Source organism: Zalophus californianus, chromosome 11 (assembly GCF_009762305.2).
Source record: "Zalophus californianus isolate mZalCal1 chromosome 11, mZalCal1.pri.v2, whole genome shotgun sequence".
Classification (NCBI taxonomy): Eukaryota; Metazoa; Chordata; class Mammalia; order Carnivora; family Otariidae; genus Zalophus; species Zalophus californianus.
The window spans coordinates 101,446,877-101,460,560 of NC_045605.1; the positions used below are offsets into that span (position 1 = coordinate 101,446,877).

General features: G+C 44.0%; 1 protein-coding gene across 2 annotated transcripts; it reads left to right on the forward strand.

Moving 5' to 3' along the window:
* The first annotated feature begins 2,176 nt into the window (after nt 1-2,176).
* On the forward strand, nt 2,177-13,057 carry FAM111A (family with sequence similarity 111 member A). 2 transcript variants are annotated; one of them, XM_027581559.2, is made up of 6 exons: nt 2,177-2,201; nt 3,662-4,000; nt 4,926-4,955; nt 6,368-6,455; nt 6,986-7,102; nt 8,440-13,057. In XM_027581559.2, exons 5-6 carry the CDS (start codon nt 7,022-7,024, stop codon nt 10,219-10,221), a joined length of 1,863 nt encoding a protein of 620 aa, XP_027437360.2. In that variant the 5' UTR covers nt 2,177-2,201; nt 3,662-4,000; nt 4,926-4,955; nt 6,368-6,455; nt 6,986-7,021; the 3' UTR covers nt 10,222-13,057. The 2 variants fall into 2 exon arrangements, with proteins under 2 accessions (XP_027437360.2, XP_027437363.2); XM_027581562.2 differs by lacking the exons at nt 2,177-2,201; nt 3,662-4,000 and having other exon boundaries at nt 4,827-4,955.
* The last annotated feature ends 627 nt before the right edge of the window (nt 13,058-13,684 follow it).

The following is a 13,684-nucleotide window of genomic DNA, read 5'->3' on the forward strand; positions in this document are numbered from 1 at the left end:
CCTTGCAAAAAAATTAACAGCAAAAACTCCGGGGGCGCCTGGGTGACTCAGTCCGTTAGGCGTCCGACTCTTGGTTTCTGCTCAGGTCATGATCTCAGGGTTGTTAAGCCCCTCATCAGGCTTGGTGCTGGGCTTGGAGCCTGCTTAAGATTCTGTCTCTATGTCTCCCTCTGCCCTTTCCCCAGGACCTCTTGCACTCTCTCTAAAAAAAAAAAAAAAAAAAAGAAACGAAACAAAACAACAACAAAACCCTGCAGATGAGGTTGTACTTTCACATGTTTTATGTAATGTCTTATAGGCACATTATCTAATTAAGATTTTCTAGCAAGGATTTTACATTCAGGAGTCACAGTAAACATTCTCCAAATAGACCAGTTACCACAGCATAATTATACCCATGCGTATTATTGTTGTTACCTGTTTCCCACAAGAAAATTAGTCATAGAATATATGAGTGGTTTATTAAAGTTAGCGTTTATAGACCACAGTGTCATATAAACCTATGAAAAGCCTATTTTTATGTTTTCCAAAATGTCAGAGTAGTGTCAACTTTGAACATAATAACAGGGCGAATCTCTGTAGCAGAATAACAAACACAGGAATTATTTATAAAAATGATACTGTATTAAGTCCATTTGCTCTTAACTGTTTAACAACATAAAACTAAAAAAAAAACATAAAAGCAAGAGGCAAGAAATAAAATGGAGAATATGCATAGGAAGAAAACTCATTCCATACTGTTACCTTTATATTCGACCTTGAATGTACAAATTAATCTCTTCCCATCACAGAAAAAGCACCCCCTCCTGCTTCGCCTCCCCCCCCCCCAACTACTTACTGGCTGCAAATTAAGTATGGAAGAAAACACTTTTAGGGGCTAATGATGGGAAAGAGTTGTTCTCTGTAGACCTAATCTGGGAATGAAGAAATAACCTGTTTGATTAAGCATTTACAAGGAATTCATCTACTTTTTTAGGAGTTCCCTGGTAATTATAAGAACTCTGGTCTTCAGCAGACAAAGGAAAAAAAGAGGAAGATTTCATAAATAAGTTTAATGGTCAAATCGCTTTTAAAATCTTTTTGGTTTCAAGTCTTGAGAATGTGTTGTATGCACATTAAGTCCGGTTCTCCCCAAATTATCACATATATTGTAGTTACCAACACACTTTTCAACCCTGTCACTCTACACACATCATATATTCCTCTGTCAATTGCAGAAAATGTGTCAGGGTTGTAACTGTGGCTCCTTTTCAAATATAGGATCGAATGCGTGCACATCTGCTGTTGATGCAGATCCTTAAACAGCTGGCTGTCTGCAAGCCCTGTCCTACTGGAATCGTCAGCTCTGAGATTCTTAATTCCTGGAGTCCCTACGGTTTTCTTCATCAGGATTGTAAACGTCTGCCTATATTGGTGGACGTTTGGAGAATCGATTCATGACAAGGTCTTTCACTCCACCTCCATTCTCGGCTTCCCCTTCTTCCTGATTGTCATAGTCAACCATCCGCTGGGAACGCCAGAGTCGCCCAAGTCCCCTCCTCCCCACCCCCCCGCGGCGCCTCCAGTGCGCTGGAGCTGGTGACACGCTGCAGACGCCTGGCTAGTGCCCCTGCCCTCACCTTCAACATGATCTGCAGGAGGGGACAGCCTGGCATCCAGAAGCTACGTTTCCACCCACCCACTTCCGCGGCGGGTTCCTGCGCGCAGGCCAGGAGCGGCCTCAGTGCCTCGCGTCCTGTGTCCCGCCTCCCGCTCCGTCCCACCCCCCCGCCCCCGCCCCGCCCCAGGACTGTCTCGGGGATTCAGGACCAGGGGAAGGAGAGAGATGAAGCAGGCAGTGATGGCAGTGAGCAGCACCGTGAGGCAGGTCCTGCTCGCCGGGACTATGAACGCTTAGGAGGGGAGAGTGCGCGGACTCCCGCAGCCCCGATTCCTGCCTGGGACTGTGTGCACCTTGCAGGGCGAGGGTCCACACTCAGCCTTTCCCGCGCTGTACTTGGCGGCTAGAGCGCGACCAATCGGCTTCCTCAAGAGAGCAGCCATCCAATGAGAGCAAAGCGACTCAGGATCTCTCCGTCCTTTGGTCAGATGCACAGACAGCTTCCCCAGAAGGCGGAATTCCTGGCTGGGGGCAAACGTCCCCCCAAAAGTCGCGAGTGAAGGCGAGTGAAGGCTAGGTCCGGGGCGAACTCTTCTCTTCGGTGAGTGACCCCTTTGGTTCTGGAGCTGACTTAAGAGTTTAGAGAAAATTTATTGACAGGGTCACGAAGGAGAAAAACCTCAGGCTGGGGAGAGGGGGCAGAAAAACCCCATACACCGGGGATACTGTTGTTTCCTGAAAGGACTGAGGTCTGTCCCTGGAAACTTAGAGTAAAATGAAAGCATGTATATCCCTTTTGCAGTGTCCAAGGGGAGAGCAGGTTCTAATTTTAAAAACTGATGTGTCTCTGAAGACCCACCGTTAACTTTATTAAAATGTTTCCTAAGAAGATCAGCCTCTCTGTGTCTGAATTCTGTGTATAGCAAACAAATCATGTCAAATGTGTTTTCCTGAGTGAGCTTCTTTCCAAGATAAAATACTCAATACTCTAAGTGACAAATGGTGACTATGTTCTCAAGCATGTTCATCATTAAGAGTACCGAAGCCATCTACATTCACATAGCTTGCTAACTACATTAATACATTAATATGACTTATCTTCTCTTTTCATCAACATAAATTTACTATACCAGGAAACTTTTGCCCAGGGACAGGAAAGTTGCAAATATCTTTATTGTTTACTCCAGGAACTTCCTCAAAGACCCCTGCACTCTTCAATTGAAAACATCAAAGTACAGTTTCCATCCCAAACCTTCTTGAAAATCCTTGCCTGTCATCCACCAATCCTAAACTGTCACCCAATGCTTGCCCTATCCTAATCAATCCCCCACATTAAAGACCCGACTTAAACCAGACTTCAAAATCTCAATAAGGAGCCCAAACTTGCTCTCCCCTTTCTGAGACACTACCAAAGTTCTGTTCCCCATAACCTCAAGAAGCAGTAGGCTTAGCTTTGTCTTTCAACAGGCGGTTCTGTTGAGACTTCTGGGAGCCAGCATTTGACATCCCTGGAGACCTCACAACACCTAGTCAGTTTCTGCTGCTGTATACCTCTGAGGTCCCTTGAACTTTCTCTCCGGTGCTCTCTGAACTCAATGGTGGGAAAAGTGGATCCTGCCTGATGAGGTTCAGCTCCAGCTTCTTTTCGTTGCGTTCCCCCAAGTGTTGAGTTTATTTTGCCCTTGGGAGTAAAGAAACCTTTTAAGGAATCCTTTTGATTATCTGACCAAAACTTCAAAAGGTCTAGATTTGACGAAAATCCGCCTTCTTAGCAATACAACAATTGGTCTCTACCCGTGTCAGTTGTGGCTGTCCTTGTGTGGCAGAAAAAGTTCCTAGGGAAGAGAGAAGAGGCGTAGACTCCCATGTCTGTTTCTCAACCCGGCGGTGGGGACGAAAGACGTTGGGGAGATTTTGTTTCGGGCTGGAGGGACAGAGACAAACACGCTAATATTTTATTTTATTTATATTATTTTATTTATTTATTTATTTTAAATTTGTCTTTATTTATTTTATTTTTATTTATTTATATTTTATTATTTTATTTATTTTATTCTGGAGACCCCCGACAGCCAGGCCAGCTTCCCAGGTGTCCAAAGAAGCGAAGACCCGGAGGTGGCGGTGGGGAGAGGTGGGTAGATTTGGAGGCTGGGGCTGTTAGATAAGAAAGTGGAAGGAACCCAACAGCCCGCTGAGCAGCCGATCGCGACCGGCGGCACGCCTCGAACCACAGGTCCCGCCTTCCGCCCGCTCCGCGCCGGCCCCGCGCCCGCCGAGCTAGCAGGGGCGCGCCTCCCAGGCCAGCTTCCGCCGAGGGCTCAGAGGCCTGGCTTCCTCCAATAAGCACCGGCCTCGGCTGCGCGCCGGATTCAAGCCCCGGGTGCCGGCGGCCGGCGAGGGGTGAGTGAGCGCGCGTGAGCGTGCGGGGCTGGGGCGGAGGGCTGGGGTCTGCTGGCCGGGGCGGGACAGCGCCGCCCACCCGCGGGGCCCAGAGGGCCCAGCTTTTATTTCCGTGGCGGCTGCTTGTCTCGTCGTGTACTGGGGGGAGCGGGGTGGCGGCCTTGCGGGAGGCCTAGGTCGGCTGAGACCCGATCCCTCTCCTACAGCCTGGCTCAGCTCTGCTCACTTGCTCCAGAGAGGAGGGGGAGGCGAGGGAGAGAGGAGGGGGAGGCGAGGGAGAGAGGAGGGGGAGGCGAGGGAGAGAGGAGGGGGAGGCGTGGGAGAGGAAGAGGCGGGGAGGAGCTAGAAGGAGGAGAAGCAGAGAGAGCTTGGGGAGGTAGAGGAAGAGGGGAAGAGAGAGATGAGTTGGAGGGGAATTCCAAGGGAGAGCCTCTGGGTGGGCGGGCAGGAAATGGACCAAGGACAGGCTGTATATCTTTATCTCCTTACTGGAGGACTTAGGGCAAGCCCTTTAGGTCAGCAGAGCCTTCTCCAACTCCAAGAGTGGGCTGGAGTAGGGTACCTAGCCAAGGACACTTCACATTTGGTATTACATGGTTCTCGCTGGATACTGGAAATGATGTGTGTGGGGGGGAATGTTGGGGTGTTTTCTTAATCTCTTGCCCCTTTCCACTGTGAATGCTCAAGGTCATCCCAGTGTAGTGCAAAATTCACGTTTCCTTCTGTCCACTTCATATTCCTTTTTTGGTCCATATGTGATAATCACTCCTAAATCTCCTAGGTTCTCTCTCAGTCCCTAAGATTGGGTCATCATCAACGGACACACTGAAACCCCAGATTCTGTTAATTGTTGGACAGTTAAGTTCTTGCCTTCAAGGATCTTCCAAAACAGCCCAGTGATAAGTATCTGTTTTTGTTTCCCCAGGTTCTCTGCTGTTTAAAAAGTATCCCTGTGGTAAGTACATTGATTTTGGTAATAGTAACAGTAGTAATATTTACTGTGCAACCTGTTATGTGCCAGGCGCTGTTCTAAAGGCTTTTCACGCATTCTATTTCTCAGTCTTCACAAGGGAATCAGATTCCACCACTCCTCCTATCTTAGAGCTGTGGACAAAGAGATAGACAGCAGTTAATTAACATGCCCAAGGTCAGGCAGCCAGTAAAAGGTCATCTGATATTGGAACCCAAGTGGTCTTACAAAAACTCACTTTGATGCAGCACCTTCAGATTCTTTACCCCACTTAGAGTCATTGCCTCATCTTACAAACAGGAGAGTCGGGCTCAGAGATGCTAGAGTTTCCTGGGTAGCTCATTACCAGTAAAGAATGAAGCCACTGCTCCTGCTCCATAGTGAAGTGGTTCGGAGAATAGTCATAGTCTTTAGAGAACTTGAACTTGACAAGAAACAGATGCGCTAGAGCGTAAGTTAACCACATGATAAAGCAGCCCAGGAAGTGAACGCTCTGCAGACAACTTCTCTGTTCTCTTTAATAAATCAGGGCCTTTTCTAGAATGAAAGAGACATAATAATTAAAGACAACTTGTGCACCTCAATTGGCTCTTCGTCCAAATAAAATAATATTGTGATTATGAAAGAAAAGTTCTTAATGTGTAGAGCTGGAAAGAGACAATTAAGGATAAAATGTCACGATGTATCTAAGTGTAAAATAATCTAGGAAAATAAAAAGATGATGCAAATTTATCAAAACATAACCAATCATTAACTATGTGATAAGCATATGGAAATTCATTATCCTATTCTCTTTTTTTGTTGTTCCTATTTGAAAATGTTCATAATCAAAAGTATACTCTCTGGAGCTTTGTGACCTTGAGTAAATAGTTTAATCTCTCTGGATGCTCAAGTTTTTTATTAGTAAAATGGAACTAATAATACCTGTCACCCAGAGCTGGAAGAATTAAATGAGGTAATTTATAAAAAAGCACTTAGGATAGGTCATAGCATCTCACGTGCATACTCCATTCATTCACTGGATATTTACAAATGTGTCTTTTTTTTTTTTAAGATGTTATTTATTTATTTGACAGAGAGAGAAAGAGAGAGGGCACAAGCAAGGGGAACAGGAGAGGGAGAAGCAGACTCCCTGCTAAGCAGGGAGCCTGATGTGGGACTTGATCCCAGGACCCTGAGATCATGACTGACCTGAGCCGAAGGCAGACGCTTAACCGACTGAGCCACCCAGACGCCCCACAAATGTGTCTTTATTGAGAGCTCGCCACATGCCGGGCATCGTGGTACATGTTGGGATACTGAACACAGAGAACTGCTGCCCTCCATGGCTTTTGTTCTGTTTATTGCTAATGAGGATTTCAGTGTTTTATTTACATTGTTCATTCTCTTCTGGGGAGACATCCGAGGAAAGATAGAAGGAAAACTATCCCTTCAAACAAACAAACAAAAACAAGGAGCAGCTAAACTTCCTGACTGTCTTCCCAGGTAAACTCTCATTCCAAGATTATTTTGTCTTTATGGTTCTTTTCCCATCCATCCCCTGTAATTACACCATCCCTGGGCCACCCCCACCTTAAATGGGGGCCAGATTTCAACATCCCTGTAACTAGAACACACTTTTGAATTCTCATACTGCAAACCCTTCTGCATTTGAATTCCATCTCTGCCACGTGGCTCTGGCCTTGAGGGTCACCTACCTTCTCTGAGTTATATTTTCTTCGTTTGCAAAAAGCAAATACACCAGCTTTGCATAGTTTCTAGGGGAATTGGCAATTGGAGATAATTTAAAGTGTTCAGTGTAATACCTGACAGGCAGTGCTCTATAAAAGGGAGCTTTTATCATCAAAGTGATTGTAGTTGTTGGATAAGCTATCTACTTGCTAAGTTAACATCTCTGAAGAGAGGGATGCTAGAGGCAAAGGGGAAGGGTGGGGTATGGGGTCGCATCAGCGTTATCCTCTACAATTAACATAGCTATGGGAAAGTGCCGTTCTAACAAACCTTCTTGAAATTAGTGTTTCAGCTAACTGTCCCTTCATCTTCAAACCATCATGAGCCCTAAGAAGCGCAGGTCACAGAAGATCGCGTTCAATGAGAAGAGTAATATGAAAATTGAGCACTACTTCTCTCAGGTATGTTTGTAAATACTGTTTATGGAATATGCCAATATGAAACATAGCTCTCCTTGACACTGGGTGTCATAGTGCTTTCTGCCAAGAAATTACCTTCTTGTAGGTTGAGGATGTTGTTAAAATCTTTCTCATCCATTTTATTCTACTTTTTAGTTTTAATACAGTTTTAATACAGTTTTAATACAAATCTTGGCCACATCAAAACAGCCTTCAGTAAAAAGCTATTGTAACACTTCCTGAACAACAACAACAAAAAATCTACCATAACGTATTACAGTCAACTATGGAATAAAAAAAGTAATACCATTTCATGGCATGAAAATATATACTATTCCAAATATGGCTAATCTGATCACAGTAATAACCTACATTTGTGCCATGCTTTCTAGTTTATGAAACAAATTTTAAAATAATCATCCTTATCATAACCTTATTAGGCAGGGAGGGAGGATTTTATTATCCTCAATTTATTTATGCAGAGAGAGAGAGAAATGACTTCTTGCTTGAGACAGACTTGTCTCCGACAGGGGAAGACTTGCACTTATATTTACTGACATTAAGTCAGGGCTTTTTCTAATAAAGGGGCTCTGTTATCATATCAAACCCTCACATTCTTTCCTGAGTCTGAAATGCTCCTTGCATTTATCAGGAAGAAGGCTGAGAATTTTGAGAATTTGAGGATGCAACGTAAAAGCTTTCATTTGTTTTCTTTTATCTGGTTGTAACTAGAATATCCAAGTACCTAGGGAAGCTGAGAAAAGCCTAGTTATGCTTCTCTTTGTCCTACTTCGTGACAAAACCAGCTAATAACCATGTGCTGCCTGGTTCCCTTATTTGAAAATGTCTGTATCTGCCCTAGAATCTTCTGAATAGTTGGAAATCCATTACCGTGTTCCAACAAGGATGTTTCTGACAACACTGGGCTGAAGAGGTGCTCTTTGAGAGTTTGTTATATTGTGCCCAGAGTAAACTTATATTACCTTACGTTCCTTTTTTTTTTTTTAATCCGGAATATTAGCACCATTACAAAGAAGGGAAACAAAAGTGAATCTGTTAATGTGCCAGTCATCATGCTAGGTATTGTTACCCATGACGGTACACTGAATCTTTACAACCATCCTGCCTTGTTATTTCCATGGACCAGCAAGTGATCTTGCCACTATATGAACTTGTATCTGTCCACACCAATGCCATGATGAATGTGACTTGGGAAAAATGTCTCATTCCGGCATAGAAATCAAATGCTCTTAATTTTTCGGGGAATTTCTGCTATTTGATGAATCCTCCTTGTGTAAGGTTGTATTCAGGGTTTTAAAGCATTTAACATTTATTTTTAGGTCAGTAAAAACCAAGAGAATAATTCCAGTATTCCTCAAATGAAGATGGGCTCTAAAAAAGGTCCAAAAGATATAACTAACACCCAGGCTCAAGGACCCAAAGACCAGACCACGCCCCCAAACAAGACAATTAACATCACCCTGGCTGTGAACCAGAGGAAGCACGTGCTCACACATAGTGAAGGGGATAGCTTATACGCAGCACTCAACACTCTAAAGGCTGTCGAGAAGGAACTAAAAACTCAGCAGGGCAAAGAAATGCTGGTGCTTGGCACGGAAGGAATTGAAGGCTACATAAATCTTGGAATGCCCCTCAGTTGCTTTCCCGAAAGCTGCCGTGTGCTAATCACATTTGCCCAGAGTAGAAGTAGGCAGAAAGAAGGGAGCCAGGTATTTGGCCGGCATGACAAGGTGTCCCCTGACTGTGTCAAATTTTATATTCATGCAATTGGGAAGGGAAAGAAAAGAATAGTTAAGCGCAGGCATCTTCACAAAGAAGGGTGCAAACTCTGCGTCTACGCTTTCAAAGGAGAAACCATCAAGGACGCTGTGTGCAAGGACGGAAGGTTCCTCTCCTTCCTGGAGAAGGCGGACTGGAGACTCATCAAAAATCTGGACTCCATTCTAGAAAGTACACAGACTGTTGACAACCTGGAAGGGGAGCTCTTTGAGGTTGAAGTTGAGAAAAGCACGGGCTCTGGAGCGGGAACTGCTCAGAATTTGGAGTCAGAGGAAAGAAACACCCGTGTGTTGAGAGAAGAAATTGTGGCTCAGTACCCCAGTTTGAAGAGAGAAAGTGAAAAAATCAGAGACAACTTCAGGAAGAATTTGGAAAATAAAAAGAACAAAGCTTCATTATTTAAATTGCATGAAGTAAAGTTTGGGAAACTGACAAAAAACTCTACCCTGGTAAAAATGCACAAACTTCTTTCTCATCTCAGTGACTCAGTTGGGTACTTGTCATGGGACAACAATGGAAATAGGGGTTCTGCCACCTGCTTTGTTTTTAATGGGTTGTTCATTTTAACTTGTCGGCACACAGTAAATGACATTGTGGGAAAAGGAATAGATCCAAGTAAGTGGGCAGACATAATTGGTCAGTGCGTAAGGGTGACGTTTACTTATGAAGGGCCCCCTGAGAAAGAAGAGAACTGCTTTTTCGTTGAGCCTTGGTTTAAGGTATCTGATGCAACTCTCGATTATGCCATTCTGCAACTGAAGGCAAATGGACAACAAGTACCTTTGGGACTCTATCATAGAATTGCTCCTGCACCGCTTAGTGGGCTGATATATATCATTGGCCACCCCTATGGAGAGGCAAAGTCTAGTGATGCTTGCACTGTGATCCCTCTGGAGCAGCGAGTCGGGAAATTGCAGGAACATCCTCAGGCTAGAGAGGGAGAGGGTAGCAGTGATGACATGCAATATATCCATATGTACACTCAAAGAAGCTTCCAGGACATCGCTCCTGGTCCTGATGTGATTACCTATGACACCTCTTTTTACTTTGGGGCTTCTGGCTCCCCAGTGTTTGATGCAAAAGGTTCATTGGTAGCCATGCATACTGCTGGCTTCGCTTATAAGTACCAAAGTGGGTTATCTCATGTCGTTGAATTTGGGTGTACTATGGAATCCATCCTCCTTGATATGAAGCAAAACCATGGACAGTGGTTTACAGAAGAATGTATAAATCAGTCAAATGCAGAAGGATGTATAAATCAGTCATACGCAGAAGGATGTATAAATCAGCAGGATGTGGAAATGGTGAGTGATGAGGATTGAGGATGGTGAGAATTCAGTTTATTTCCTCACTTCAGTGGAGTTGTTATTCCATAGGCAATGGTGATCATTTCCTGAATTCCAAAATGGTTACTTCTGTTTAAAAAATTACTGTTACAGAGCACTTCCTATGCACCACTTCTCTAAACACATGAAGACTATAATCCTAACAAGTGGGCTGTTAACCCGTTTTTTAAGTCGAGCAATGGGAAGAATGATGGGGTTGTGACACTTAACACTGGTGTCGCCGTTGTGTGTGTGTATGTGTGTGTGTGTGTTTTCCCTTATCTTCTGTGTCTTCCCCTAAGTTCAAGGGCTTGAAGGCAGGATCTAACGCTTGTTCATCTCTTTATCTGCGGTGTCTGGAAGATGGAAAGTAAGTGCTTAGAAAATGTGTGGGTCAATCAGTAGCACAATTTAGGGCTGCAGTTAATCTTAATTGAGGAACTAAATGCTTAGTTAGAAGTAATCTCACACAAAATCTTTAGAATTTCCCAAATCATCATATTACTAAAACCCAGGATATATGTGTTCTGAAATTCAGAGGGTAATATCACTCTTCCTATATTTATCAGGCTATTAGGACAAAGAGAGTGTCTTAAAGATCATATCACTGTGATCTTAATGCCCTTAGTTTTTACCTTTTTTGTTCTAGGATCGCAAGGAGCATAGCACATTACATTTAGTTGTATGTCTCCTTAGGCTCCTGTTGCCTGTTCTCAGACTTTGACTAGTGACCTTGACAGTTAAGAAGAGTACTGCTCAGGTATTTTGTGGAATGTCCTTCTGTTGGAATTTGATGATTAAACTGGGGTTGTGGGGTTTGGAGACTGGAGGGGCAAAGTACCTTTTCACCGTATCATATCAAGGGTACATATCCCTTTGACATATCCTCATTGGTGTGTTGTTTGTTTCCTGGTTTTTTGAGCACTTTCTTATGTTGCGTTCCTACAAGATGCTCCAGGCTCCACTTGTATATACATTTCCTGCCCCAGGCCTAGAATCAGCCATTTCTCCAAGGAGCCCTGGTTACTTTTCGTGGAGAACAGTATTAGAAACCAAGATCTGGGCACTAGGTATGCTTGTTGCCATTGGGTGTTATTTCTTTTATGCTCACTTAGCAGCCGGAGAAAAGAAATATGTGTGTGTGTATTAACTTATGTACAGTCATCCTTCCCAGCTTATTCTTGATTTTGTTTTCTGGGCCTTCAGTTTCCTGTGGTCAGATGATCTTCCTTCTGACTTATCGCCAGAAGGTCAATGGTAGCCTAGTGCTGGGTCACAGTGCCTTATGTCATCTAGCTCACTTCATCCCGTCAGGTGGGCAATTTACCGCCTCACATCATCATAACAAGAAGGATGAGTGCCGTACAATAAGGTATTTTGAGAGAGGGAGAGAGACAGCATTCACATAACTTTTATTCCAGTATATTGTTATAATCACTCTATCTTATTATTAGGTATTGCTAATCTCTCACTGTGCCTCATTTATACGTTAAACCTCATCATAAGTATGTGTGTAGGGGAAAAAACAGTATATATAGGTTTCAGGCGTCCCCTAGGGGTCTTGGAACGTGTACCCCGCAGATAAGGGGGAGGGCAGCTGCATATACATATATCTGCAAACATTCCTACGTGTAACTGTCTGGATGTACAATTAAGTTGAGCCCGTTTTTACTGATGTCTCCCACTGTAGTCCAGTCCCACATGGGCCGTTTTCGCCTCCTCCCTTGCTCATCTGTGAACTCCCAGTCCCACAGTGAGAAACGTGGCTCCGACCATCCCCCACCCGCTTAATTGTTTAATTCAGTATTCATGCAAAGCGGCATCAGAATTGTTCACCTGTGCTGGGGTGGAAATAACATGGGCAACTACAGTGGGGGGGGCGGTGTGCCATCTCTTTTGCCTCTAGTCTTACAGACTCACTCCCAAAGTGACTGTCGTTCCATGCCCTTCAGTGAAGTGTTTTGTACATTTGCAGTGCAGTTAGGTTCTCTTGTCACAGTCTCCACTCTTTCCTTTCACCTCTCAACCTAAGTGACATTTAAAATTTGCATATATTGGGACACCTGGGTGGCTCAGTCGGCTAAGCAACCGACTCTTGATTTTGGAGCAGGTCGTGGTCTCAGGGTCTCGGGATCGAGCCCTGCATCACGCTCCACGCTTAGTGCAGAGTCTGCTTGAGGATTCTCTCCTTCTCCCTCTGCCCCTCCCCCTGCTCATGCTCTCTGTCTCTAAAAATAAATAAATGAATAAATCTTTTTAAATTTGCATATATCAAGGTTCACTGTCCATGCTGTGAGTTCTGTGGGTCTTAACAAGTGCAATAATGTCAGATCTCTACCATTACAATATTGTACAGAATTGTTTCACCAGCCTAAAAGTCCCCTGTGCTTCACCTGCTTCTCCCTCCCTCTCCCCTGTACCCCTGGGGACCACGGATCCTTTTTACTGTCTTTATAGTTTTGCCTTTTTCCAGAATGTTACCGGAGTGGAATCATACAGTATGGAGCCTTTTCAGCTTGACTTCTTTCACTTAGCAATATTCAACAAAGGTTGCTCTGCATCTTTTTGTGGCTTGAGAGCTCCTTGATTTTTGCCACTGAATAATATTCTCTTGTATGGATATACCACAGTTTGTACATTCATTTACCTTTTGGAAGATATCTTAGTTGCTTCAGTGTTTGGTGATTATGAATAAAGCTGCTGTAAGCATTTGCGTACAAATGTTTGTGTGAACCTAAGTTCTCAACTCAATTGGGTAAATACCTCAGAGTGTGATTACTGGACCGTCTGGTAAGATTGTGTTTAACTCTGTAAGGATCTGCCAAACCATCTTCCAGCGTGGCCCTACCATTTTGCCTTCCCAGCAGCAGTGAATGCGAGTTCCCATTGCTTCACATCCTCACTAGCATTTTGTGGTGTCAGGTTTTTTTTTTTGATTGTAGGCCTACCAATATTGTGGGAATGCCTTGTATTCTTTAGGGGATTTTGGGATTTATTCATGAAATCTGGGCTGTCTTGGCTGTGTACATACTTACAGTATGAGTCTGGAGTCTGTCAGGAGAATAAAGCCACTGAATTATCTTTATAGGACTTTTGGGCTCTGACCTGAAAGTGAGAGAGGAAACCAGAAACCTAGGGAAATATTAACTAGGACTCTTTTATGGGAAGAAATATATTAATTGTGCAAGACTGTTGAATCACGGATCTGTACCTCTGAAACAAATAATGCAATATATGTTAAAAAAAAAAAAAAAGGAAGAAGATAGCAGGAGGGGAAGAATGAAGGGGAGTAAGTCGGAGGGGGAGACAAACCATGAGAGACGATGGACTCTGAAAAACAAACTGAGGTTCTAGAGGGGACGGGGGTGGGGGGATGGGTTAGCCTGGTGATGGGTCTTAAGGAGGGCACGCTCTGCGTGGAGCACTGGGTGTTATGCACAAACAATGAATCATGGAACAC

What these genes read in the sequence shown, in the direction of transcription:
- FAM111A (XM_027581559.2), top strand. Translation starts at nt 7,022, where the DNA reads ATGAGCCCTAAGAAGCGCAGGTCACAGAAGATCGCGTTCAATGAGAAG. An exon ending in TTGAGCACTACTTCTCTCAG is followed by an intron (nt 7,103 to 8,439) that starts GTATGTTTGTAA and finishes ATTTATTTTTAG; the next exon opens with GTCAGTAAAAACCAAGAGAA.